The 26,778-nt window shown below is 62.6% G+C and overlaps 1 protein-coding gene across 1 annotated transcript in view; it reads right to left on the bottom strand.

Annotated features, from left to right (window-relative positions):
* Positions 1 to 26,778, bottom strand: part of NPHP4 (nephrocystin 4) — an 80,693-nt gene that overhangs the window by 11,590 nt on the left and 42,325 nt on the right. The window contains exons 12-20 of the mRNA XM_090268496.1: positions 19,979 to 20,040; positions 18,213 to 18,320; positions 16,774 to 16,925; positions 16,448 to 16,639; positions 15,845 to 16,032; positions 7,847 to 8,007; positions 6,568 to 6,748; positions 2,938 to 3,063; positions 280 to 491 (exon numbers count right to left, since the gene is read on the bottom strand). Coding sequence (XP_090124622.1) covers positions 280 to 491; positions 2,938 to 3,063; positions 6,568 to 6,748; positions 7,847 to 8,007; positions 15,845 to 16,032; positions 16,448 to 16,639; positions 16,774 to 16,925; positions 18,213 to 18,320; positions 19,979 to 20,040 — 1,382 coding nt within the window. The remainder of the gene's footprint in view (positions 1 to 279; positions 492 to 2,937; positions 3,064 to 6,567; positions 6,749 to 7,846; positions 8,008 to 15,844; positions 16,033 to 16,447; positions 16,640 to 16,773; positions 16,926 to 18,212; positions 18,321 to 19,978; positions 20,041 to 26,778) is intronic.

Below are 26,778 nucleotides of genomic sequence, written 5' to 3' on the forward strand. Positions count from 1 at the left end.
GGACCCTCAGAATCCCCTCCAAAGCTTTCTCAAAACCCAGGGCTCTTAGGAGTCCCCAAACCAATAAACAGAATCTCCCGGGTGGAGCCCACAAATCCCCTTGTACCAAAAGCTCTCCAGGTCATTCTGATGTGAAAACGCCCCTTGACGGCTAGAAAGCCCAGCCTCCTCACACCCCGCCTGTAGGATTTGGAGGGAACAGACAGGACTTGTGGGAGGAGAGGGGCCCCTGGCCCCGCCGGCCCCGACCACCCTGGGAAGGCGGGCGAAGGCACTCACCAGCACGCCGCTCCGCCGGCAGCCCGGCTCGCCTCCCGCCTCCTGCAGACGCACGGTCCTCATCCGCTCCAGCTTGCGCCTGCGGGCAGCATCCCCCTCCTGCCCGGCGCCCTGGGGCCCCCTGCCCCCCGGCCGCGTGGGGGCAAAGAGCATGGCGGCCAGCTCGCTGTCCAGGTCGGTCAGCTTCTGGGCCCGGACCACGTTTTTCATCCCTGGAAGGTTCGAAGAGGAGCCAGAGGTTAAATGCCCGGCTCCATTTCAGGCAGACGCGGTGCCGAGCCTCCCAGAGCCACGGGGCCCGGCAGGGGGCCCAGAGCCGCACTCTTCTGCATGCCCTTCAGTGCTAGGACGGTAGTTACAAAACTGGACTGCACTGCGTCCCTCCTGACCGGCCCCGCAGACAAAAGGAACTCTGGTCTTCGCCCTTAGATCAGACTCACTGACACACCACAAGGCCATTTTCTAGGGGGAGAGGTCAGTCGACCTCAAAGTTCCAGTGACACCCTCACCTGGCACTGCCCACACGCAGCCCCCCAGCAGCACCCCCGGAGCACTCAGGCACACTGTCCCAGCAGGTCCTCAAACCCACCCTGGCGGTGGGGGGCAGGGGGTGCCACAGCCCCAAGCTCAGACCAGGAACCAGGGCCTCTGATGGGCTGTGCCCTGGGCCGGGGCCACTGGCCAGCCAGAGCAGGTGGAGCTCCAACCAGGCCAGGCTCCCAAGCTTGTGCCATCCTGCGGGCTGCGTCTGAACCCTGGACATGCATGCAGCCAACAGAAGCAGACAGGCCAGGCAGGCCGAGGAGCTGCGTGGTCTCCGTCCGTCAGCAGCCGTGCCGGTGACAGAGCTGCACGTCCCGCGTCACAGGCTGACACGTGAGATTCTCAGACAACCACACAGCCCAGCACCGGTGGGCAGGGGAGAAGGAGCCCCCCACCTCAGGACCGGGGGTCGCCCTCACTCTCAGGGCCCTGGGACATCAGTGCCCGCCTGGCCCCCACTGTCCTCACGTACCTGCAGCCCCGGGGAGTGGCTCTATACGGCGGGGAAGCAATCTCCCCAACCCGCCCCCCGACACACACACACGCAAACAAGGGCTGTGGCCACCATTCCAGCTTACAGCCAGTGAACCGCTTTTCTGACGCCACTAGCTGGTACAGACGTCTTAAACGGCTGCCCCAAAAGAGCATCTTGTGTCTGGGGGGCACAGGCGTGCGGGGCCGGGACGTCCAGCCTGGCCCAGGTTCAAGCGCCCGAGGCCCGAGGTCCCCGAATGGAGGGACCAGGACAAGGAGCGGGCTGCGGGCGGGGGCGCCAGTGAGCGCACGTGTCCAGAAGCACCACGGACAAACACCTCTCCCGGCTCCTAAGCCAGAGGCACGCGGTGAGCCAGGGACCGTGCGGCGCACGGCAGGGCCAGCGCCGCCCAGAGGCCGCGGCAACAGCACGGCCCCGGACTGCAGAGCCCGGCCGGTGGCGGAAGAGCGGGCTTCCCCAGGGAGCACCTGGCCTCTGGTTTTGGGTCAAGAGGGACCCGAGTGCCAGGGCTGGTGACTCCAGAAGCTCTCCAGTTCCTCAGCAAGCCCTCCGCCGTCACGGCCCCCCGCTGCCTGCAGAGCCCCTGACCCACTGGGCTGGGCTGCGCCGCATGAAGGCCCTCAGCCTCTGCTCGGAGTGTGTGGGTCCTCGCTCCGACCCTCAGCCTCTGTCTCGGTGCCCAGACGGCAGGCTGGGGGTGTGAAGACTGGCCCCGGACCGGGACACGCACGTGTGACCTCTCTTTGCCTCGGGTCCCTGGGCATGAAACGGAGGAAGCTGGCCCCCTCTCTCAGCTGCCTGGGTCAGGGGCCACGGATAAGCGCACAGGCCCCTCCCCAGAGAACGTGCAAAGACCCATGGGGTCTGGGCTGGAGTTCCAGGTGACTCGTGGGACCCTAGGTCCCCTCCAGGATGGAACCGAAGGTCTCCCCAGCCCAACCAGCTACCGCCCTGACTCCCTCCCGCGGCACAGGGTCAAGGTCGACAAAGGCAGAGGGTCGGCAACACCGGGCGCTCACAGCAGACCAGGCTTCACAGGAGACATGCAGCGTCTAGGTGGGTACCTGAAGGACACATCCCACTTTTCATTCCAACGACAAATATTCCATATTCAGGTCTGTGGTCATTTTCAGGGGAAGAGAAACCCCTGCTCCAGAACGTGTTTTCACCAAGCCCAGGTCTTTACTGCCCAGGCCTTGTGATTCGCTTACTCCTCCTCGTCCCAACACAGAGGCTGCAGACTCATGTTTAAAACCAGTCTACGTTCACCCTGACCTTTCCCTCCCTCCTTCTTTCCGGCAGAAGAGCAGCCAACCAGAGACAAACGTCACTCGTGGGATTATAATTCCCATGGAGCACCAGGAAGCTTCCATTGAACCCAGTCTGGAGCCCCCGGGGCCACAGAGACAGGACCACGGAGGCGGGTCCACGGAGGCAGGCCCACGGAGGAGGGCCCAGGGAAGCAGGGCACGAAGCTGGACGCTGGGGCTATCGCTGGGCCCCACACCCAGAGGGGCATGAACCCCACGGCGCACTCCCTTGTGCACACGCCCACACACAGCCTTCTTCCCCTCCGTTTGCTCCCCATGCCCGAGCCCCCCGCCCGCCAGTCCACTCACGTCTCGGGCCCCCACGCGTGAGGAGGCTGCCTCCCTCGAAGCGGCCAGCTCCGTCACTCAAGATGACCCGCGCCCGGGAAGGTGGCAACGAGCTGGAACTTCTCGCCCTCTGCTCACACGAGTGGCCTGCACGGGAGACCCGCACGACACGTCAGTACCCAACAGGAGCCTGAGGAGACACCCCACGGGCCCAGGAGGAGGCCCAGCTGCCGATGGCCCGTCCCCGCCTCTGACCCACGGACCCCCAAACCCCACTCTCGGTTCTGAATCTGCAGCTGAGAGGCGACAATGGGTAGGAGCTTATTTTTCTCCCAACTCCTTCCCTCCGGGCCCCATGCCCTCCTTCCAGGTGGCACTCAGCGGGCGCGGGCACGCAGTGGCGGAGTCCCACATCCGGCCCGGCCCTGGCAGCCCCGCGGCACGTGGCTGCTGAGCGTCACCGTGTTCGAGGAAGGCCTCTGCGCCCTTGCGCAAACGCCCGGCTCCCAATGCACCAGAGGTACCAGTGCCCGCACTGCAGACGCTCCTCAGCTGCTTTCACGACAAAGCCTCTGCGGAGACGGATGCTTGGTGTCGGGGGGGTGGGGGTGGGGGCAGGGCCCAGAGGCCCAGCAGGCTCCCGCTGCCCTGGGCTGACCAGAAACAGCCCTGCCGACCTGCCAGCACCAGGGGTGAGGAGGGTTTGCCGCAGGAACGCCACAGAAGTGCTTCTCCGGGAGGACGGGATCCCACCTGGGCACTACAGCCTCCCCGCGTGGACGCCACCTCGGGGTGCAGCAGCACACAGCTGGTGAGGCCACACCCCGGGTGAGTCACACACGAGGCTCCTGCCGCTCATCTCCCGACCCCCCAGACGCAGCCGAGGACCTGCTTGCGCAGCGCTCCTGCAGGGCTAGCTGGGAGCTGTCCCCAAGGGCACACCTTCTGCCAGGTGGCCCTGTCCACCTCCCCAAGCCCACTCTGCCTAGGAGGACAGGGTGACCTGTCCACTCAGTTCGGTCCCCTCCGCCTCTTCAGATCCGCCTGCCATTCTCGACCTTGTGATGAGCTCAGCGCCCACCGGGCGGCTACACTCTCCCAGGGCAGTTCCCGTGCCAGCACGCCCCCCTGCCTGCAGGCGTGGGCTGCGTCTTCTCCGTGACAAAGGGGGAGCTTTCACGTCTCGTTGGACTGGTTCTGAGCTGAGGCTGGAATGGGAGGTCGGTGGTCTCTGCGTGGCTCCAAGTGGGGCTGCCCTCTCCAGACCCCAGGGGACAGCAGCCCCCTGCCTTCCTTGTGGTGGGGGGATGACGCAGCACCCCCACTCCCAGCCCTGAGCCCTCCCTTCCTGCAGCAGCTCCGAGGGGGCCCGGCTCCTGGCTCTGTACCGTTCCATCCACGTCATGGAGGGGTGAGGCCCCACAGGCCCTGGCAAGCTCTGCGCACTGTCCCCAGAGCCCACTGCCCAGGTGCCCAGTAGGTGGCACATGCCACCGACACTCAGTGCCACACAGAGAGAAGGCAGACTCTCTTGAAGCTTTCTCCACCCCCTCGTCCTCCAGCCAGGGGTCCCCTGGTCCCCCACTTCTAACTGAAGTGAGCACCAGCCGATTTTAAGCCTCTGAGGGACACGCAGAGGCCAAGGAAACTGCCACCAGCGCAGGGTCGGGCCAGAGAGCGCGCAGGGCAGGCGTCCAGTGTCCTGAGGGCTTGGGCTCCCAGGAGGATTGACGAGATTGACGACTGTCACTAGTCAGTGGGACCCGCAGGACCAAGGGGTCACACCGCACCACCGGGACCCCTGGGATAAAGGAGAAGAACACGCCTCTTGCAATGTCTACATGACAAAGGATCATCAAATGGCAGCTGCAAAGCAGGCTGTTGGGAGCATCACAAAGCTCCTCTGAGCCAGGAAGCCCGCGAGCGGCCCTGCCCCGGGAAAGGGGCACAGGAGACCTGGAGCGCCGGCTGCGATGCTCCCTCCCGTGGCCCACGTGCCCTGTGAACGCAGCAGGCACGGTGGCGTGGGCACGGGCCCTGCCGGCGCCCGGAAGGCTCCCCAGCCATCACCTGACCCGCTGGGCTGCGCCTGCTGCTGGTGCAGAACAATCAGGTTTATAATGAGATAAAAGCCACAACAGCCTTTTTTCCCCTCACAAAATGCACACTGTTCAGAGGACACCGCGGCGCGGCTGTGCGGGCACCGGGCGCCAGGTGCGGGACCGTCCCTCGCTAACCGCTCCCTCGCAGGCGCATGAGGCAGCCTCTCCAGCGGGGTCTCCGACTCTCTTTCCCACGAGCTTATCTCTCCCTTGCAGGCAAAGCGCGAAAATGACAATTTAAGATAACACATAATGGAGCTAATCTTTCTTCTAGAGATAAGATTGTAACACCCGGAGTCACCGCACGTTTGCGCGCTGGTGAATTAAACATAAAAATAACCAGCACGCGCTCGGAGCGGAAAGCTGCCTGCAACTCCCCCGGTCCTGTGAGCTCCTGCATAATGTCTGCTTCTCACACGTGGCTCATTCATTCCTCCGGATCCTAATTGAGTTCTGCTGTTGCCACATTGTCTGTTTTCCCAGATGCCTCTGATCCTACACTTGTAAACAAGCAGCAGAGACTTCGCAGCCGACTTATGAGCCGTGCGCACCTGCAGCTGCCAGCTCTGCCACCTCGGGCCACCGCTCACTGTACGGCCCGTGGGGCCTCAGGCTCCACCCTCGGGCTGGGTGTTGAGGAAGGGAATAGTCCCCGCTCAAACAGCAGAGGTTCGAGTCTCATCCACGCAGGCACAGCTCCACACACCTCACACGGCCTGGTTTTGTCCAGTTCTCAATTCTGCCCAGAAAAACCCCAGTCTCTCCACAGGCCTTCAAGGGAGGCTGAGTGGGCTTGTCCCTGGCCCTCTGCCCAGAGGCCGCCTCGGTCTCCTGTCCCGTCAGGGGCCTCGGGAGTGCCCTGGAAGGCCTCACCTAGCCCCGATTCCCGGTGCCCAGCATGTGGGAGGGGAGAACCAGGCTCAGTGTCCCTGTAGAGCAGCTCCAGGAACAGCATGGGCTGTGACCTCAAGGTGCGAGGCTCCGCGGAAGTGCGCTTCTCTGTCCCCTGTCCCCAAGCCATAAGGAAGTTCAGGAACATTTACTTCTTTCCTTCTTCCTTGAGGAGGCAGCTCTGTGGGCTGACACTCCAGTGAAAATCTCCCCGGTCACTTTGAGGACTGTCACAGCAGGGCCCCGGGGACAGCGCCATGAGACAAAATGTGGGCCAGGCCAACACCTGATCTGAAATCAGGGACACCAAACGACTGGTGCCTGGACGGGCCCAGTGGTCAAGGGCAGGCTCGGAGGTCAAGGGCTGGCTCGGGGATCAAGGGCAGGCTCGGGGGTCAAGGGCAGGCTCAGGGGTCACAGGCAGGCTCGGGGGTCAAGGGCAGGCTCAGGGGTCAAGGGCCGGCCCGGGAGTCAAGGGCAGGCTCAGGGGTCAAGGGCAGGCTCAGGAGTAAAGCCAGTAAGAGCTTTTCTGAATTCCTACTGAGTGCCTGATGCCCACCCTGTGGCCGCTGCCCTGAGGGAGCTCCCCTTCCAGATGGGCAGATGACCGGCTGCCCAGGAAGCAACCCGAGACCAGACAAAGCTGCGAGACTCTTACCCACGTTGGCCAAGGTCAGGTGCAGCCGGCCCTTCACCACCGTGTGGACGCCGATGGGCTTGACGCCGCCAGACCCAGTTGCGTCTCCGCTCGTCACCGCCGCGTCCTGCTCGTACTCCGTCGCCACGACCTCGAGCTCGTGAGAGGCCTGCACGGCCGGCCGCCCCTGGCGCAGGAGGTGCTGCGGAGGAGCGACGGCGGGTCAGGGCGGCCGGGGCCAGACCGCCCTCCTCTGGAGCCTGAGTCCCGGAGGCCGGTCGGGGCTTTCCCGCAAATCCCTGAATGAAGTGCAACGCGACTGACCCGCTCAGTCAACACCAGGGAGGCGTGCCCCTGGAGCCCCCTCCGTGGGAGGAAGAGGAGACGGAGCCTGGGTCCAGGGGGGTGGAGGACACACCCAGGTCACCCTCAGGGAGGGAGGAGTGGCCAGCACCCCAGGGAAAGAGGACGTGGTGTCAGGGAGCCCCGCCCCACAGCCTGGCCACTGCGTTCCAGGTGCACTGACCTCGTCACAGCGAAGGGCACCGAGGAGCGAGGGGCCCAGATCTGCAGGTCTCTGTGACCCACGACTGCCGCAGGGGCCAGGCTGGGGCAGGGGCCGAGGGCCAGTGGCTGGCCTCAGCAGGGACACAGCCACATGGGACGGAAGGCACGTGCCCACGCAAGAGACAGGAGCTGCCGCTCTGGCGCCGCCTCCTCTCCCACCCCCACCGTGGCCGGCACAGCTCTCAGGACAGCCCGCCATAGCGGCTGGTGGCAGGGGCCCCGATCCCTGGCCCAGGAGCGGCCACATCGGCTCCATGCGGACCCTTGGGCCCGGTCATGGAACAGAAAGGGCTTGGAGACACCCCGGGGAGAGGAGTGAGTGGGGGATGGGAGGCCCAGCAGAGAAAGGATGGGATTCCGGTTCCCACTGGGACCTGAAGCAGAGCTCCTGGAACTGGCACCAGCCCAGCGGACACCCGCACACCGAAGGCAGCCGCGGGTGGGCCGGGCCCTCAGGGAACCGACACCCTCCCCATCAAAGGAGCAGAGGTGACATTCCCAGGGCAGTCGGTGTAGACGGAATTGAGAACTGAGCAAGTGTAACCCAGCATCACAGCACGTAAGTTTGGTGGAAACTGACTCCTTCTGGGAAGGAGGGAGCGTGGCAGTTTTTAGTTTGTGAACGAGGAAGCCAGACCCGTCTGGCACTGGACGACGGCCACCACCACGCGCAGGCGGACCCTCTCGGGAGAACACGGCCCCCCTGGCGCCTGGCCTGCTGAGGAGCCGCTACCTTCATCTGGACGGCGGCCGACCCGATGAGAAGCAAGGAGTCTCCATCCCAGACGTCGAACTGCAGCGTCTGCACGGCCAGGTAGCGGGCGAACCAGCGCTGCTCCCCGGGCTTCAGGAACCCCGGGTCCACCAGGTACCTCAGCTGGAAGCCGGGAGACCCTGTTCAGAGAGGCCCCCAGTGAGTCCAAGTGTAACTGGAGCCCTTCATCACCCTTACACCCTGGCGAGGTTTCTGCTCTGGTCACGATGACTAATTTCTGCTTCCATCACAGCTACGGTTTAATAAACACATTAACCAAAAACATCATAAAATATCCAAATTAACGAAATGAAGAGCGCTGTTCAGAAAATCACCCATCTTCCCAACATCGACAGGGAGCCCCTTCCAACATAAGATTTACGGTTTTCACCGAGGCCTCGTGAAGCCGTCCGGGCTGGGTGGGAACAAAGGCCCTTGTGGGCTGGCCAGGGAGTTTATTCTTCAGGGCGCACGGGAGTTGAGAAGAAATTAGTCACCATCTCCTGTCAAACTGGGGTATTCACACTCACACCCGCGGAGCTCGGCACACACCGCCGGGGAGACCCGGAACGCCCCCACCCCACCCCACCCCCAACCCCCTCGCAGCCCCCGCTCCCACGGCCCTTTCACGCTGTGTTCCAGCCCCACGGGGAGCACCGTGCCCCCGAGGGGCGGCCCTGGCTGCCAGGCTTCTCACTGAGAGATGGGCGCCGACTGCCCTGCCTTCATCTTCTCCAAATGGCATCGTCGTTAATTCTAAAGGAACAAAAGTGCCACTAAAACCACCACTAGCTGGAGTGCAGGGAACTGCACAGCTGGGACCATATTCAAAACCATTTCCCCCCTCTCCATCAGTGACGTCACCGTGCTGGCAAAGCCCCGGTGAGCAGAGCACCCGCTCTGGGGAGGAGGAGGCACGTGTCCCCCCAGCTCCCCGTGCAGGCCCCGGGCCAGGCCGAGATGCTCTCCCACCTCCAGGCACCTCAGCCCTGCGGGTGCCCACACCGCAACGTCCCCTCTGCTTCCCCCGAGACCAGGACAGTACTTCCGGTGAAAGGAGCAAAGTGGGTCGGGACAGGACACGGCGGTGGTCAGGGAGGCCGGGGCCCGAGGGAAATGGAGCGAGGACAGCGGCACTGGCTGGGCTCCCGCCAGAGCAGGAGCGCTTACGGGGCACCTCCCAGGGCAGGGGCAGCGAACAGTCAGGACAAAGGCCGCGTGGGGGACGGCTGGCAATGATGTCATGCAGTGGCAGGCTCGTCCCCAAGGTCATGTCTCAAATGTCCGGACCAAGTCACAGGGCCAGTGGCCCCACCCCGCCCCACGGCCAGCTGAGATAGTGGCCTGTGGCATGTGGTCAGTCTCATGACACCCACTCAGAGAGCGGCGCCCAGAGGCTGGCTCCTCAGAGGTGCAGGCGGATGAAACCAAGACCCGTAAATGCCGAAGCTCAAGCTCACGGCCCTAACCATGCAGTTCCCGCCTGTCAGGCCCTCCTGGGCTTCAGGGGAGGGGGTAGCCTGGGCATCGACCTCCGCACTTTTGGCTCAGAGAGGCAGAACAGATTTGAACTTTGTGGGCCAACTTCCCAAATAACACCTATAGGCCCATCCCTGGGTGCTCTCCACATCCATCCCCAACGTCTCCCAGAGCCACAGACCCACCACCCCTGGGCTCTCCTCCCAGAGCTCTGCTTATGCCTGAATGCGGCACATTCCCGCTGAACCCCTAGTTTCTCCCCCGGCTAGCTGCTCCTTGTGCCGTCCCGGACTGTCTCCCGATGCCCGCGGCTCCGTCATCACGGCTCCTTCATCGCGGCTCCTCCAACTGCATCATCACGGCTCCATGATCACGGCCCCATCATTGCGACTCTGTCATCATGACTCCGTCATCGCGGCTCCTCCAACTGCATCCTCATAGCTCTGTCATCGCAGCTCCATCATCGCAGCTCCTCCAACTGCATCCTCATAGCTCCGTCATCGCAGCTCCATCATCGCGGCTCCTCCAACTGCATCCTCATAGCTCCGTCATCGCGGCTCCTCCAACTGCATCGTCACAGCTCCATCATCACGGCTCCACTGTCACGGCCCCATAGTCACAGCTCCATCTTCACGGCACCACCATCACAGCTCCATCGTCACAGCGCCATCACCATGGCTCCTCCAAGTGCATCATCGCGGCTCCATTGCCGCGGCTCCATCACCACTCCTCCCCCCACCCCATCACCACTGCTGCACCATCACTGCCCCTCCCACTCCGTCGTCACCACACCCATCAGCTGCCAGGTCCGTTCAATACAACCAGGAGTCCACGTTCAGCCAATAATAACCATGGCTTCACCACACCCCGGGCCCTGCACAGGGTAACGGGGCAGAAGACGACGGCCAGGGCGCCTCCCCTGATGGTGCTCACGGTCTCAGGGGCAGAACACTGAGCCCAGAGCCGCCAGGGTACTCCGTGCTCCGGGGAGGCATGTGCAGCATGGGGCCACCCTGGTCCCGGCACAGTCCCACGCCGCTCCTGTGGAGCCTCCCAATCCCCCCACTGCAGGCTCGGACCCCTTCACGCCTGTCCATCTCAGATGACCAGCCCCTCAGAGGCCTTCCCTGAAGCTCACCCTCCCCGCAGTTCAGCCCACACCACTGCCCTGAAAGGAACCGTGTGTCCTCTCCATCCCACCCAAAGTCTGCGGTGCGTTGACCACCCACTCAACCAGGACAGACGCCCAGGGCCGTGGCACCGCCCCGGGACCACTCAGCCCCCAGGCTCACCTCCCAGGCCCCCCCACACACCACGCCCCGCTCGCACCGCATCCGGCCCCATCCCACGTCCAAGTCTGGCGGACGCCCGCCTCTGGCTGGGCAGTCCTCATCCATCCCGCTGAGCGCCGCCTCTTCTTCATGACTCCCAGGCTCTCTGGGAGGGCAGCCACGATCCCTCAACGACAAGCACTTGATAACGCTAACATCCACCCCTCATGATGAAGAAGAACAGCTACAAACATCTCAGCACCCAGTAACAACGCAGAGGCCTGGAGATCCGTGAAGAGGCAGAGAAAACCCCGTAATAACCGAGACTACCCACTTTTTCTTCAAGGAAGTTCAAGTGAGCAATATATAAAGATTCAGAAGACCAGGCGGCTAACCCATGAGGCCAAGCATATGCATACACATACACACAGAGCACCGTGCCCCAGCGATAGAGACACGCCTTCTCAAGTGTATTGGAAACGTTAATAAATACCGGCTGCATATTATGCCACAAAGAAAATCTAAATATGCTCTGTAAAGTAGACATAATACAAAAAATATTGCCTGATCACAAGGCAATAAGCTAGAAATTGGAAGCAAATTTTTAAAACAAATTTCAACTTACTCTTAAATAATTCTAATCAAAAGCAAAACACAATCAAAACAGGTTTTTCAGGAAGTAATGAAAATACTACATATCAGAATCACCAAAACATAAAGCAGTAATCAAAGGAAAACTCATAGCCTTGGGCATTTTATATCTCTAAGGACAAAGGAGTTAAATATCTTCAACTCAAACAGATTTTAGGAAAATAACAATAAAAATACCAAAAAAAAAAAAAAAAAAAGAAGAAGAAGGTAATGATAAAGACAGGCACAAAATGTAATTGATTGGAAAACAAGGAAACAGCAAAGCCCCCGTGAGACACGCTGTGGTGTCCTCAGAAAAGCAGGGAGGGAGAGCCAGGCGAACGGAAGCCACTCCTGCCCCAGACAGGACAGCCCCGTCCTACAAGGACAATTCCCCGCATGTTCCCCTGTACCCCTGTACCTCCGTCCCAGGTCCGGGGATGACTTCTTAGGTACAACAGCACAGCTGCAATCCACAAAAGGAATAACTGAGAAGCTCATGTCATTAAAACAAAAACCCTCTGCGCGCAAACACACTGCTGGGAGGACAAGAGAGGAACGTACAGACTAGAAGAGAACAGCTGCACAACACACACAGCACAAGGGGCTTGTGTCCAAAATATACAGAGAATTCTCAAAACACAACCATAAAAAAACAAACAATCCAATTTAAAAATGAGCTAAAGAGCTGAACCAACACCTCACCAAAGAGGATGTCCAGACGGCAAGTAATCACATGAAAAGGTGCTCCGCGTCACACGTCATCAGGGAAGTGCACATTAAAACGACGAGACCATACTGGGACAGCTAAAACCAGGATCCCGGCAGCCCCAAACGCTGGAGGGGGGTGGGGGTGAGGGGGGGGCGGCAGGAATCTCGCCCACTGCTGCCGGGAACGCGACGTGGTGCAGCCGCTTCAGAAGGCACTTGGGGGTTCCTTACCAAGCTGAAGACCCTCTGACCAGAGGACCCAGCAATCACACTGCTACCCAATGGAGCTGAAAGTTTATGTCTCCACAAAACCCCGAACAAAAATGTTTGTAACAGCTCCTTTCACTGGAAGCAACCAGGATGCCTTTCAGGGGGAGACGGACGGATAATCTGTGGTCCATCCACACAACGGAGTACCGCCCAGCACTAAGGAGGAACGAGCTAGCAGCCGTGAGAAGGCGTGGAGGAGCCGTAAACGCACCTGCCGAGTGACAGAGGCCAGTCTGCCGAGCGTGCCCTGTACCGTCCCAGCCGCACGACAGGCCAAACACGGCAAAACTGTGGAGACAGCAGCAAGGTCAGCGGTAGGCAGGGGCTCGGGACAGGGGGGCGGGGGGGCGGGGGGGATAGACAGAGCGCAGAGGACACCAGGGTGGCGAGGTTATCCCCTAGGCACTGTCACGGTACATATATGACATTAATAAGCGTTTGTCATCATCTAGAGGATGCACAACACCCAGCGCAAACTGTAGTGGGTATCGGTGCTGGTTCGTCAGTCGTAACGGCCACCCAGCCACGCTAATGCACGAGGACATGCAGGGAGGCTGCGGGGCTGGGCAGCTCCACTCCCAGCTCAGTTTCTCTACCAGCCTAGGACTGCGCCACAAAACAAACGTAGTCAACGTCACATGCCGAGAACCGGGCCCCTTGCTGCACGCATTACCTGGTACTTGAACACAAACGGGTCTCTCTCGGATGAGGCTCATGAGACACTCGGCCTGGCGGGGTTGGGGGGCCCGTGGCTGGGCGGGGGGGGGCGACCCGGCTGCAGGGACACCCAGGCAGAGGGGCCTTTGATGAAGACTCTGCTGTATAAGGAACTGCAAAAATCATTTTTTAGATTTTAACTTAAGAATTTTGGACTTTGAATTTTAATCCATAATGACAAGAAAATTTGATTTTGCAGCTTAATTTCTCTGGACTGCAACTCGCAAGGAAATTTAATTTGGGGGTTCATTTCTCTCTGGGAATTCACAATGGAAAGGGGTTTATATTCAAACCAGCAGCGTCTCTAAGCGGCAGGCACTGGCTCTGAATCGCCTTTGGCAGCACCATCCCACCTCACTCGGCCCTCCCTGGGCTGTGCTGCACGGGGGTGTGAAGGGGACGCAGAGCACAGAAGGAGCTCTCCGCAACGGTGCAGAGCCGCCTTCGAAGCTGCGCCTTACTCTGATCCACGTCGGAGCCCGCTGGGGACATGCGCTAACTCTCCTGGCCACCGAGGGTCCCGGGAGGATCCGCAAAGGCAAGGTGGCCAGTTTGGAAAAAGTGGTCCCAGGAAGGCTGGGACACGGTGACCGCCCCCCATCCCCACCCCGTGCCCCAGAAAGAGGAGCGACCCAGCCGGCTCTCATTCGGGGGTGAAGCCCAGGAGTTGAGAGAACAAAACCGGGGTGCGCTGGGGGAGACGCCCCTCCGCGGCCACACGCTTCTGTGCAGAGGGCCTCCAGTGCTGCCCCCGCCCCCGCCCGCACACACTCCTCCCCGAGGAAGGCGGCGCGCTGGCTGGACGGCTTGGGGAGGAACAGGGCCTGAGGTGCTCACCCCGCGGCTCTTCCCTTCAGACCTGCCGGCAGGAGGAGAGGGTGCCGGGCCCCACAGCTCTGCCCCACGGTCCGAGGAGGCGCTACTGCCCAGCCCTGCCCTCCCTGCAGCCACGCCCTGCCCTGGGCTGGGTGCAGCACACGCAGTTGGCCGGGCTCTTGGAAGGACCAGCCCCGCCCCAGCTCGGCCCCTGCACTGAGTGACCATGGGCCGCGCCCCGCGACCTGGCGCCCGTTATTTCTTTGTTTTCTCAGCAGTCACGCTCATTCTGTCATTTCCCCCTGCTTCCATTGGGTTTGTTCTGGTTTGGTCTTTTTTCTCCAAAACTCTTGAGTTACTAAATAATTAGATCAGCACTTTAGGAGATACTTCCTTTCTCCCAATACAAGCATTTAAAGCTGTAACTTTCCCTGTAATTACCATTTTACTTGCATCCCGTTCGCTTTGATAGGAGATGTTATTGTGTCCTTCGGTTTTAAAGTCATTTCTGTTTCTATGGCTTCGGGAGCCGATGGAACGATCAGAAGCACGTTCTAAAATGTGGAAGAGCCCCGCCGTGTGGAGCCTCCTGGGGGGAGGCAGGGAGTGACTTCTGACCTTGTGGTGGTGCGGCCAGGGAACGCCACGAAAGGAGAGCTGACGGAGGGTCTCCTGGTACAGGGCGGCACCCGCGTGGGGCCCTGAGCTATACGCGCCTGTGCGTGTTTTGTCAGTTTCGTACGTTCCTGAGGGTGCCTGGGAACAGGGCGTGCTCTCTGCGTTGGCTGTACCGGTTTCCACAAGGTCATCTTTCCAAACTGCAGTTGGTAATGTCCTTCTTTTTTCTGCCTGATCTTCCAATTCACTGAGGAAGGAGTGTCAGCCCTCCCGTGACTGCAGGTTTGTCTGTCCCCCCTCAGACCGTCTGCCCATTCTCCCTGTCCCTTCCGAGGCCCAGTCGTTAGAAGTGCACAGACTCAGGGATGCTGGTGTCCCCGTGGAATTATCCTCCGGGCTCGTGTGTCACAAGCCCCTTCATGCTCGCACTGCACTCGTCTTTGGTCCCTCTCTGTTTGATGTTCATGCTGCTAGACCACTTTTGTTCATTATTCTGATGTCTTTTCCGCCTGTTACTTTCTACAGAGGAGGCAGCGGCAGCTCAGATCCAAGCTCTGTCCCTTGGGAGCCCGGTGACGGGCCAAAGGTGGGGCACCAGCCGCCCCAGAACTGTACTCACTATGTTTCACTCCGCTGCAGTTTAAATGCGTTTGTTTAGAACGACACCAGGGGAACAGCCGGGGGTCCCCCCAGAAGGGTGCTGGGGGCTGTCCCAGCTGTTCCAAAAATGAGTAAACAAAAAGGAAGAATCGGGCACCGTGGCGCCTCCCGACGGTCACGACGCAGCACAGAGAAGCCGCAGGCGCACGGAAGCAGACCGCCGGGCGGAGAGAACCCGGACCCCACGGCACACGCCGGGTCAAGCCTCCAGTCTAACTCCCGGCTCTCAGGAACACGGGCACCAGGAACGCCGCAAACGGCACCTCTGGGACTGAAAGCCAGAGTGCAGACTGGGGGCAGCTCTGGGGGACAAGCACATGGCACTCCCACCGCTAAAATGAAGACCAGTGGGGACGGCGGTGGCCGGCACAGACGGGAGCAGATGGGAGAGTCCCCGTTACTACGCACAGGTCGGACTCAGATCCCGATCTGAACACACTTTAAGAAGCCGTTTGAAGTTACTAGGAAGACTTTAACACTGGCCAGGTACGTGATGATATTAAAGAATTACTCTTAGTTTTTAGGTGGGATGATATTATGGAGTTTATGTTTTTCAAAAAGGACTCTTCAGCTTTTAAGATACACATAAGGACATATTTACAGACGAACTAACCCAGCGTCTGGGATTTGCTTTAAGACAGGGATCAGGGTGAGGATATGGTCAGTACCGCTGGGGCGGCTTCCTTATACATTCTCTCAAATCTGTGCGTGTTTGAAAATTCCCACTGCACAGTGCTTCTCGATAAAACCTGCAGACAAAGCTGCGTGCGGGCCTCCTCGCGTCCGCCAGGCGCGCGGCACTTACCGGCATCGAAGGAGCCATCCTTGTCGATGGGAACAAGGACGTGCGGCAAGGAGCCCGAGCGGGGCTGCCCCGTCCCATCCAGCTTGAGCAGCTGCAGCCGCGGGGTCGTCGCGGGCGGGAAGCGGTAGAACTGGAAGGTGAAATACACGGTGTTGGGCCACGGCGTCCCCTGGTCGTCCTCGGGCATCCTGAACCCAACAGAGCCGTGGATTAGCCAAGCATCCTCCGCGGGGCGTGGGGCGTCCGTCACGCACTGGCGAAGGGGGACAGCAGGTGCCGCAGGGCACACGCCGCCTCCTTCACCCACGTGGACAGCTCTCCTGGGACCTGGCAGAGCCCGCCCGATGCCCACCCTGCACCCGAGAGCTGGCCAGCAACACACTGTCTGCGTTTGCAGGACAGAACCCAGGACACGCAAAGCAGGGCTCACAGCGCTGAGAAGCGGCTGTGCTGAGTCCTCGCCAGACAAAGCAAAGACAGACAGCATGCCTTCCACTCCTGAGACCCGCATGCAGCGAGTCTGCCAGGCCAGGACCACACGGAAGTTTTCATTCAATGCAAAACACGTAGAGAGTAACACAGGCTGGAGAGTCAAGAATTCACCTGCTAAAGGCAAGAAACTGTAGCACTATTTCGTTGCTCTGCAGACAATCGGATTCTTCCTTCTGAGGGTTGAATCTCACGGGGTCTGCAGGGTTCACAGCCTCGGCGGGCCGCTGGCTGGCATCCAGCACCTCGGGGAAGCCGCAGGCCTGCAGCCGCGCCAGGGCGGCTCTCGGGAGCTTCCTGCCGGAGCTGAAACCCAGGGCCGATCTCAGCCGGCCTCCAGGGAAGGGCCACTGAGTGGCAGCACAGGACAGACCCACCGTGCCGGGACACACGGTCCCGACGGCACAGCGTCTGCCCATCCCCCCGAACCCGCCCCTCACCTCCGGGTCTGGGTCCCCACGACAATCGGGGCGTGTACAGGGGCGAAAGGCAGCTCCTGCAGCTGCTCGGCCACACACATGCCCGGGGCCATGGACGTCTGGCTCAGGTCGGCTTCCAGGTGAGAGATCCCGCCCTCCACTGGGAGCTCCTGCTGGATGAAACGAGGCCCCGGCGAGGCCCCCAAGGGTAAGGACCCCACCTGCCAGCAACGCTGCTCAGACATGGGGCCCGTCCGTGACCGCCTGTCACGCGTTAGCACCAGCTGCACTTCCACTTCAGGTAAACAAGAAATAACTTCAGCAAAGCACGCCTCGTGTGGTACCTGGGACACGCTCGCACTGAAAAGCTATTGTTTATCTGAAATCCTGTATTCTGTGCGAGTGGAAAGCACCGAGGAAGGACCCGTGGATTCCATGCGCAGCTCGGGGCCGTGGAGATGCGCGGCGCTGGGGAGGCAGGTTAACACGGAGACCCAGCTGTGGACGGAGACGGACCCTCCGGCAGCGCTGCCGGGCCGACCGGGGCACGAGCCTGGCTCGTGGGTGACACAGACGTTTCTCGTCCCCACGTCACATATATTGAGCCGCCCACTTGCCCCCAAAGCAGCAGGCTTGGTCTAAGCCAAAAACTCCAGGGCGCTCTCCTTCCAGCTCGGTCCTCAAGCTCTGTTTCTGGTCAGAAAGGACACCACACAACCAGAGCAGGCCCGGCAATAAAGAGACCAGGCTCCCCACCGACACAGGAGCCCGCATGCACGGGGGGCAGCGTGAGCAGGGGACACAAAGGCAGGGCCACCGGAGGGAGGCCACGGAACAGCTGTACGAACAACTGCAGCCCCGCCCGCCACCACCCCCCGCCCGGAGTGTGGGGCACGGCCTGACACGCTGCCGCGTCTTCAACAACCAACTACGCGGAGCTTCTCTTCCTCCACGGACCCCGGGGCGTGACTGGGGACAGTTTCCAGGTGGAGTCGCCGGCCTTGGAGACCCAACCCCCAGCGTGAACGGCTGAGGGCAGGGGAAATAGCGGACCCGGGGCGGCAGGCCTCACTCACGCCCCCCACCCCCCTGCGGGCGGCAGCAGGAGGCCCTGGAGAGCCGGCGGCCAGATGGCCTCTGTGTCCATCTCTGTGAACCCTCCCTCCCCGTCCCAAGCCCAGAGGCCTGGGGGTGGCTTCCTGTCGTCTCCTCCGTCAGAGCAGAAGCCCCACCCAACCACCAGCAGGACGTCCCAGTCCCAGACCAGACAGACCAGATGCTCACTGGTCACCAGGCAGGAGGCAGCCAATCTCTGCAGCATGGACAGTCCCTGTGACCACGTCACAGAGAACCCATGATGGGCTCAGTCACCCAACCAGGGACCAGCGTGGGGGCCAAGTCAGGCCTTCCCAGTGTCAGGGGCCTGGGGCCACTGCTGGGAGGGAACGGGGCGCACTCACCTCCTGGGCCTGCGCAGGCTCGGGGCTGCCGGGCGGACGGGAAGCGAGTTTGGCCGAGCGACACGGAGTCGGGGACCGCGGGGACGCTGCCAGCTGGGAGAGGGACAACTGAAGGGAAGAAAGCTCAGGTCACGAGGTACAAGGCCCTCCAGGGACTTGTGGAGGCCCCCGGCCAGGCCGCCCACACCGACAGGGAGGGGGCCCAGGCGCAGCCTCGGGAGGCGCGGGATCTGCACTCCAGCGGTGGCTGCTCTGGAACCCAAACGGTCTCTGGTTCCCTGGACGCGAATTACGGAGTCAGGCTCCGTGACGGCTCCTAGACGGTGACGCTTGCATATAAACAGCAACGAGGAAAAGCAAGTGGAGAAGGGGGCGGGCCAGGGAGGCCAGGTTCCCCGCACGCATGGGCGGCAGGGCGGCGGCCTTCGACCCTCGGAGTTTCACCTCCATCTCTGGGTGGACCATCGCCAAGGCCCCTTCCGGTTCTGACCCAGTTCTGACCCTCTGCTCCTCTAACATGAAGCAGCCAGTGCAGGCACTGCACAGACAGCTGGGGTGGACTCCCCACTCCGCCCCTGCGTCCCCACGTGACCGTGGACAAGTCCCCTACCCACCTGCCTCGCTCTCCTGGTCTGTAAAACAGGGATGATAGCAACACCTAATCCCAGGACTATCGAGGGGATTAAGTGGAAGTTCGTGGGAAGGGCTTGGCTCGGGACCCAGTGCCGGGTAAGCCTCCTACTGGAGTCTAAGAGGGAGGGGTGGGGGTCCCGCACTCTCCTGAGAGCCTCCGACTCTCAGATCCTGGAGTCACATTATAAATAGGACACTCGTTGTCAGCAATGACAGTGGCCCAAGGGAGGTGCTGGTAGAGATGGACTCAGAGCCCAGGTGAGAGGGTGCACGTGGCTATGGGGGATTCCGGCAGCATCTTCAGGGGGCAGAGAGCACCTTAAGGGTCTGTGACCCTCAGAGCCAGAAGCTGCAGTGAGCCTCTCCTGCCCTGGAGGGGAGAAGTGCTCTCCTGCGGCCCATGAACTCTGGGCACGTGTGGAAACTGCCAAAGGGAAACAGCTGGGACAGGCCCGCAGGGAGGCCAGGAAGGGTCCCCAAACACGCGTCTTCAGACAGGTACAGCATCCACTTCTGGTCCCGTTTCCAAGCTGCACGGTACACGTTAAACCCACTTCTGGGAACAGCCTTTGGTACTGAATTATTCAACTCTTCTAGAAAGTTAATGTCCAGGGTGACGCTGGCAGACAGTCATTGGGGGGACAAGCCAGCCTGATCTTGATCAAAATCACACAATGGCCTCCAGATTCGAGGGGCAGCCACGCTGGCCACACAACGGCCCAGCGACCAGAGCTTCCTGTCCACGCAGGAAGCCCTCTCCTGGCAGAGGTGGTCCGGGGCCGGGGCAGGGGGGCGAAGACCACACCCTGGCGTCTCAGGAGAGAACAGCTGTTCGGTCCTGATGGGCCTCAGCCCCCAGACGTCACCGTCAGGGACAGCACACCATGTTAATGTGGAGCGGGTCCTTCGATGCAAACCGGGGGCCACCAGCCGCCTCCACAGCCGCCGCACAGACGGGCGGGAGGAGGACCGGGACGCCCCGGCCACCGCAGCAGCAGCCCCTCCCCCGGCGGCTCCCCAGGAAAGCACACAGGCACCACCGGCCCTTAAAGATGCAGAGAGAACGTTCCTGCCCCCAGAGCCTCTACATAACTGGCTTCGGAACCCCGAAAAGGCCCGTGGGCCGCACTCACCCCTGGTCCCACGGGCGAGTCCTGGGAGGTGACGAGCCCCTGGGCGGGCGGCACTGGCGGGCCTGCAAGGAAGCACACGGGATGGAGATAGCATCAGCCTCGCGGGCCCAGGGCGCCCCGAGCCCCAGCTCATGGGGTCTAACAAGTCTCCCCTCGGCGGTGTGGGTCCTGCATCTCAGAGCTGGGCAGCAGGGACCAGGCAGCACCCACGCTCCGTGGAGAAGACTCGAGCGAACGCGAAACCCCCGAGGGCAGCCCCTCCTAAGCCACTGCCGCAGAGAAGGAAAGCCGGGCCCTGGCTGCAGGCTCGGCCGCCCTGGCTCTGCGGGCTCGCTCAGCGAGGCTCCACGGGAGGCGGAAGCCCCCACACGTCCCGGGCTCACGCAGCCGCCTGGGGCCCCCCCGTGTCCCCACCTGCTCGCACACCTGCTCTCAGAGAGCCAGGTTGGCTGCATCCCTGCCGGGCAGGCTTGCTGTTCATTAGGTAAGAGACGTGCAAACAGCCACGCGCAGCGGACACTGCCAGCCGGGCCGCGCGGCTGTCCGGCTGTCGCACTGCTCAGCCACTCTGGGGCCCACTAAGCACAGCCTGGCGGGGCGGGCGTGTTAGTACCAGGACGGGTCCGGGCCAGCCCTTCACGGGCGGCTGAGAGTGTCCTTTGACCTTGGTGATCCTCCATGGAGCCACCTGCTGAGCACTGTCCCCACACAAGGGCAGGGCGAGGCCAGGCTGCCGCTGGCCTGTGCTGCTTCCACCCCGTCCCCACGTGGGAGGTCAAGGCCGAGCAGCCCCAGCCCGGCCCTGCGCCCTGCACGGGAGCCCTAGGCACGGCTGCGCGCTGGCCTCTGTGGGCTCACAACCACTTCACACGGGCTGCGTGCCTGCGCCCACGCCCACCAGCGCCACTGCCCCCGCCACCAGTGGGCCGCCCTGGCCTGGCCCTGAGACCCTCCAGGCCCAGGTGGGAGAGAAGCACCTGCCCACCAGGTGACCCGCCTGGACTCCCCGAGGACCACGGCCCATCTCCTGCCCTTGGGGCCACGCCCTGCCCCACTCATCGGGGTTCCCTTCAGACACCAGGCCCTGCCCACTTCGCACGACCACCACACCCGCTGGGCTTCAGGAGAGCCCGCCCCAGCGGCCTCGCCTGCCTCCTGTGGCCCTGGCCACACACCTGGGCTCTCCCTCCTGCCTCTGTGGCCTCTGCTGCCCAAGCCCCACATGGCCACATCCACGCTCTGGAACAGGCGGGCGCCATGAACATGGGTCGAGCCCACGAGCCTCTCACCTTTCCTTACAGCCCTGAGTCCCCAGGACACGTGGTGCAGGGCGGGCCCTCGGCACCTGCCAACCAGCCAAGCAAACCGCGGGCCGTGCCCGTGATGCCGTACGCTCCACAGAGAATGCCCGACCCCCCCCCCCCCCGGTGCCGCTCTGGGTCACGGGAAACGGAGTAACAGCCACGAAGCCTCTGCCCACCGAGGAGGAACCGAACACACAAAGCTCCACCCAAACCTGCCCCCGCTGTCCCCACCAGGGCACGCCACCAAAGCCCCTCTAGCAGCTTCAGACTCCCCCTGGAGAAGGCAGGGCAGGTTCACCCCGGGCAGAGGGGCTGGGCTGATGGGGAATGAGGGTCAGGGACAGCCAGGGGTGCAGAGGGAGCACCCCTCAGGCAGTCCAACCTGCCAGCACCCCGCCTGCCCAGCCCCCTTCTAACAAGCCAAGTTCCGTGGTGCCTGACACCCTGGGACGGGAGTCCCAGGAGCCTGTGACCCCTGAAATGAGCTCACTGGGGGGAGCGAGAAAAGCACCAAGCGGGTCCCTGGAAGCAGCACACAGATGAGGGTTTGTGGGGGCCCCCGTCCTGCAAGAGCGTACCCCTCCCTGACCATCTCCTCCAAGAGCACCCACTTCAATTCCTGCAAGTCTCCCAGAAGCCAGGGCGCAGGTGTCTGACTGGGAAGCCCCGCGCCCCCACAGAGACAACCGGGGGCAACGTGCGTGTAGCGGGCGCACGCGCTCTCACACCTGGAGCGTGTGCAGGAGGCCTGTGGCTACACCGCAGGACGCCGCAACCCACCAGGACACACACGCGCCCCAGAAGCCGAAGCCCTGGGATCAAAGCGGCCCGTCGCGTGGGGACCCTGGAGCAGAGAGAAGGGGGCCTGACGTGGAAAAGCTGCCGGGATAAGCACGTCCCACAGCCTGCGTAACGCAGCCCCGCCTATGACGAGGGAAGGTGGGAGACACCCCACGTGGACTTAGGTGTGTAGGCGAATTCCCTGAAACTCACACTATGGACGAGTAAGGGCTACAGCGTCACCCTTCACACTGTGCGTAAGCGCATACCTGTTTACTACCCGTGGGATCAAAATAGCTTCAAGTTCAATTTATGCCCTTCTGTCCCAGGGAGACCTGGATGCAAAGGCCCCTGGGCAAGCCCCCGCCCCACACAGCACTGAGCAGCGAGAGGCTCCCCCTGTGCGGGCGCCCCCCTGGGGGCAGCAGGGCAGCAGGGCCACGCGGGCCCTGGTTTCAGGTAAGTGACCTGGACATTAAAAGGAGGCAGGGACTCAGAGACCACAGCTCTGCCTGCGGGCGGCGGGCGGCTCAGGGGCTGTGGCCGGGAAGCCGTGGTCAGCGCACCCACGCGAGGGACTCAGCCAGTGTCCCCGCGCCACCTGAGTGACCTGCGGCGCCGGCAGGGTCTGCGCCGATGGCTTGAGGCCAAGGACAAGGCCGCCTGACTGAGGACTCTTCCTCCCTGACCCCTACCAACCCCAACACTCTCCACCCCGGAAAACCGCTGTCAGAAGAGCCCAGCTGCCCCCAGAGCCCGGACGCCCTGCGCGCCACCCGAAGGCAGGGCAGGGGCTGCAGCGGCCCAGCACCGGGCTGCCACGTCCCACAGGGTCCTCCTGCTCCCTCGGCGTGCTCCCCGGAGGGGCGCCTGCAGGCCATGCCAAGCGGAGGGGCGTTCCACGCTAGAAAAAGGGGGGCTATTTTTCAAGTCAACACGTAGCAGACAGAGCTTTAGGGGCAGGTCTCAGAAAGATATAAAAACAAGTACAGATAAATGATAAATGAAGAATCAGGCCTGGTCTTCACAGACGTCCTACAGCTGGAGGGGGCGGGGCCTGCCAGCACCCCCTCTGGAAACACGAGCGGTCCCCAAAGCACGACCACCTTCCTGCGGCGGCCGACAGCTGATGGCCATCCCGGAGCAGGCCCCGTGGAGGTGACAGGCTGAAGCCTTTGATCCCAAAGGCCAGCTGTCTTCCCCAGAACCCTGGGGGGGAGCAGAGTCAGTAGGCGGGGCCTGGGGAGGGCGCTCACGGAGGGAAATGCTGCCCAGAAAGCAGCCGGCCTGTGCGCACCTGAGGGTCAGGCATTTGCTGGGGGGCAGGGGGCAGGCCACTGCTTTGTCATCTGCAGCGGCTCAGGCCAAGGCGGGGTGGGGGCCAGGCCCTGCAGCGGTGGGGGCTCTGCCGACGTCACGGGACTGGGGACAGCGGGCTGGCCCCAAAAGGCCGGGGGAAGGAAGGGCCATCGCGGCTGAAGACACAGCCCGTGTGACTAAGAGGAAGACTGTGAAGAAGCGCTTTCCCCATCAGGCCTGACGAGCCGGGACCGATCTGCACGAATGGTGCCCCAGACACTGAGAATTCCGTCCTCACCATCTGGGGGTAACAAGCCGCTCCCCCTGAGGCTCTGATGGCTGGAAGGGGTGACGAGCCAAGTCTAGGGAGAGATCAGGAGACAGCGGGGTGGGGGGAGTGGGTAGAGGTCCCTCTGCTCAGGAGCTCAGGGCACGGAGCGGGGCACAGGGGGCCGGGGGGGCCCAAGGTGCCCGACAGGAGGGGAGTACCCGGACGCACCAGTGCCGCCGGCTGCGGTCACCTTCAAGGGCCGCCTCAGAGCGCCAACTCCCTGGTCACGCTCGCAGACGCTCCGCAGAACGGGCCCCCTCGCCCTGTCCCCCGCGCTGCTGGCGCGTTTCCTGGGGACAGGGCCCAGGCACAGAGGGTCCCAGCCATGTCAGGAATCCAACTCCGTCTGTCCTGGGGACTCCGTGACCACACACTTTCAGGGGCCCCTTCCATGCGGCTGTTTGCAAGTCTATGAAGCAAACACAGAATTCCGACGCCCAGAACATTCGAAAGCAAAATATGGGTCAGGGAAATTCCGAGTCACGAAAAGTAAAGACGCAGTGCCCTCTAGTGGCCCCCGGCACACTTCCAGGGAGGGTGACGAATGGACCCTTGCTCCCGTGCCATTTTATAGAAGAAATAAAAAGGATAATTCATGACAGAAAGCCAAAGTGCCGCACTTAAAGTGACAGCCACATACATTAGGGTCTCCAAAGGACCCGTCTCAGCTGGCGGAACAGAGGAGTAAGGCGTTTCCATCGTGAGCGGAGACCGGCGGCTGTTTAAGCAGCTGCGCTGGGCCCTGCGAGGCCACTGTCCTCAAACGCACGGTGTCTGGGGCAAGGGCGATCGTGCCGACGGATGTGAAGGCAGCAGTAAATCCCAATAAACACGCCAGTTCCCGTCCACGCAGGCCTGCCGGTCCCCAACGGCGGCTGAAGAGCCGAGGACGCCGCTGCCACCCGTCGGCCCCGCACTCCGCTCCTGCGGCCGCCCCGCGTCTGCTCCCGCAGGTTTTCGCATGAACCCAGATTTGGAGGGTGAGCTGGGACAACAGCCCCGCCTGTGAAGCTCTGCGCTGCAGCCCGGGCGCCCTGCCCCGGGAGAAGCCCCGCAGCCAGCCAGCCAGCCAGCCAGCCAGGCAGAGACTCCTCTCGGGGCCATGGGGTCCATCTGAGGCCCAGAGCGAGCTGCCCCTGGGGGCGGGGGGAGCCACAGCGCTCCTCACAGCCCGCCCCGCTCTGTACCCGGCTCCCTCCGGAGGCGGGGTGGGGCCCTCCCGAGCCCGGGCGCAGCGCCCCGGCCCTCACTGCGCGCTCAGCAGAGCAGCGGCAGGAACAACCGACACCTGCTCACCCACGGCTCTCGGGGCGCAGGGCCAGCGGTCAGAGCCGGGTGCACCCACGCAGAAGCCGCAGCAGGTGTGGGAAGACCTGGGCTCCGACTCAGGGGAGGCCCTCGGGCACGCCCGCCGGGCTTGCCCACCCTGACCCCTCCCCTCCGAGAGCAGCACCCAGAGATCCCCTCTGGAGACCACCCTCCCAGGCCCACCACGCAGTCAGCGTGGGAGCCCCCCGACCCCACATGTCACAGGGGGTAACAGCAAGTGATTGAAAGTGTTCTTTCCGGGGGATCCCCAGGCCTGAGGATGAGCATGGGGCCCCCAGGCCACCACGTGGAGACCTTCCTGGAAGGGCCCCAACACTGACAGCCTGAGGACAAGGGTACGGGTTTGGGGGAGAGACGGACAGGTGGACGGCCCTGTGGACCTCACTGTGCAGCCCTGCCTCGCATCGGCTCTGCCCCTGGGTTTTCTGTCACATGAGCCCACAAAGTCCCTCTCTCGTTCAGGCCACTTTGAGCTGAGTTTCCGTCCCTGTGCCTGATAAAGACACGACCAAAAGAAAAGCTCTAGATCAGGGCTCAGCATACCAGGACCCACCGGCCCACGCCCCGTGTTCACAAATAGAGTTTCATGGGGACACAGCCACGCTCACTTGCCCACAGGTCTCTGTGGCTCCCACGCTTGGCCAGCAAAGAGGCGCAGCCGCCACACGGGTGGCGTGGCGCTAAGGCCGCCGCCCCGGCCGCAGGAGCACCTCGCTGACGGAGGCAGAGGTCCTGAGCGCACGGGAACCAGATCACAACAGGCACAGCTGGGAGGCTCCCCACAGGTTGTGCTCATGGAAATATGGCAGGGAAAGGACAGAGAAGTCCCCCGGACTCCGTGCCCCCCAACACGCACAGCCTCCCCGGCCTTCAACAGCCCACACCGGAGCAACACGTGACTCTCTCCGCCACCTAAAGTAGTTGTTGGTTTGTTTACTTTGTTGTAACGTGAGCTCCATGAGGACAGGAGCCTAGAAGTGCCTGGCACACCAGACTCCGGCGGGGATCTGGTGGGGGGAGGGGGAGGGGAAGGAGGGCCACCTGAGGAAACGCGCTCCAGCACCTGCATGGTGGTGCGCGTCACAGGGCCACGCCACCCGGAGCTCTCGGGCCCGGAGAGCCCTTCCCTGGGCGGTGGCACGGCGCTGGCACACACCCCCAAGGACTTGGGGGTCAAAAGGCTCCGTGGAGATGGGCTGCCCTGGCTCCTGCCGGCTGGGCACCCTGTCCCAGGGAGTTTTAGGGTCTGCGTTGAACTGGATCGGTGGCTGCAAGGGGTGTGACAGGGGCCCACTGCCCACCCACCGACGCTGCCAGCCAGAGCGGTGACGAGCAGTACAATGACGACGATCGCGATGACAGCCGACGGCAACCGTGACGCACGCACCCACGCCAGGCAGCCCTGAGCTCTCGGCCGAGCCTTTGCCATCGCGTCCCCTCTGCGCCTCGGAGCGCCTGGGCCGGCTTTCCCCTCTGGTTGTCCCCGGCCCGTCGGCCTGGAGCGCCTCTGCCTGTGACCCCTTCCCTCCCTGCGCGTCTCAGTCTCTCCGGTAATGCTCACGGCGGCAGGCGCTGTAACACCCTCAGTCTGCGGCTCAGCCGCCAACCTGGGGCTCAGTGTTCCCTCCCGGAAGGCCTCCCTCGCGTACGCTCCGTCTGGCGTGGCCTCCCCAACCCCAAGGTCCAAGAAGAGCCTCCGTTTCTTTCCCCTGAGATGTCACAAGTTTTGTTGTTCACACTGAGGTCTTGGAGACGCC

Source organism: Furipterus horrens, unplaced genomic scaffold (assembly GCF_987537825.1).
Source record: "Furipterus horrens unplaced genomic scaffold, mFurHor1.1.pri manual_scaffold_3, whole genome shotgun sequence".
NCBI lineage: Eukaryota > Metazoa > Chordata > Mammalia > Chiroptera > Furipteridae > Furipterus > Furipterus horrens.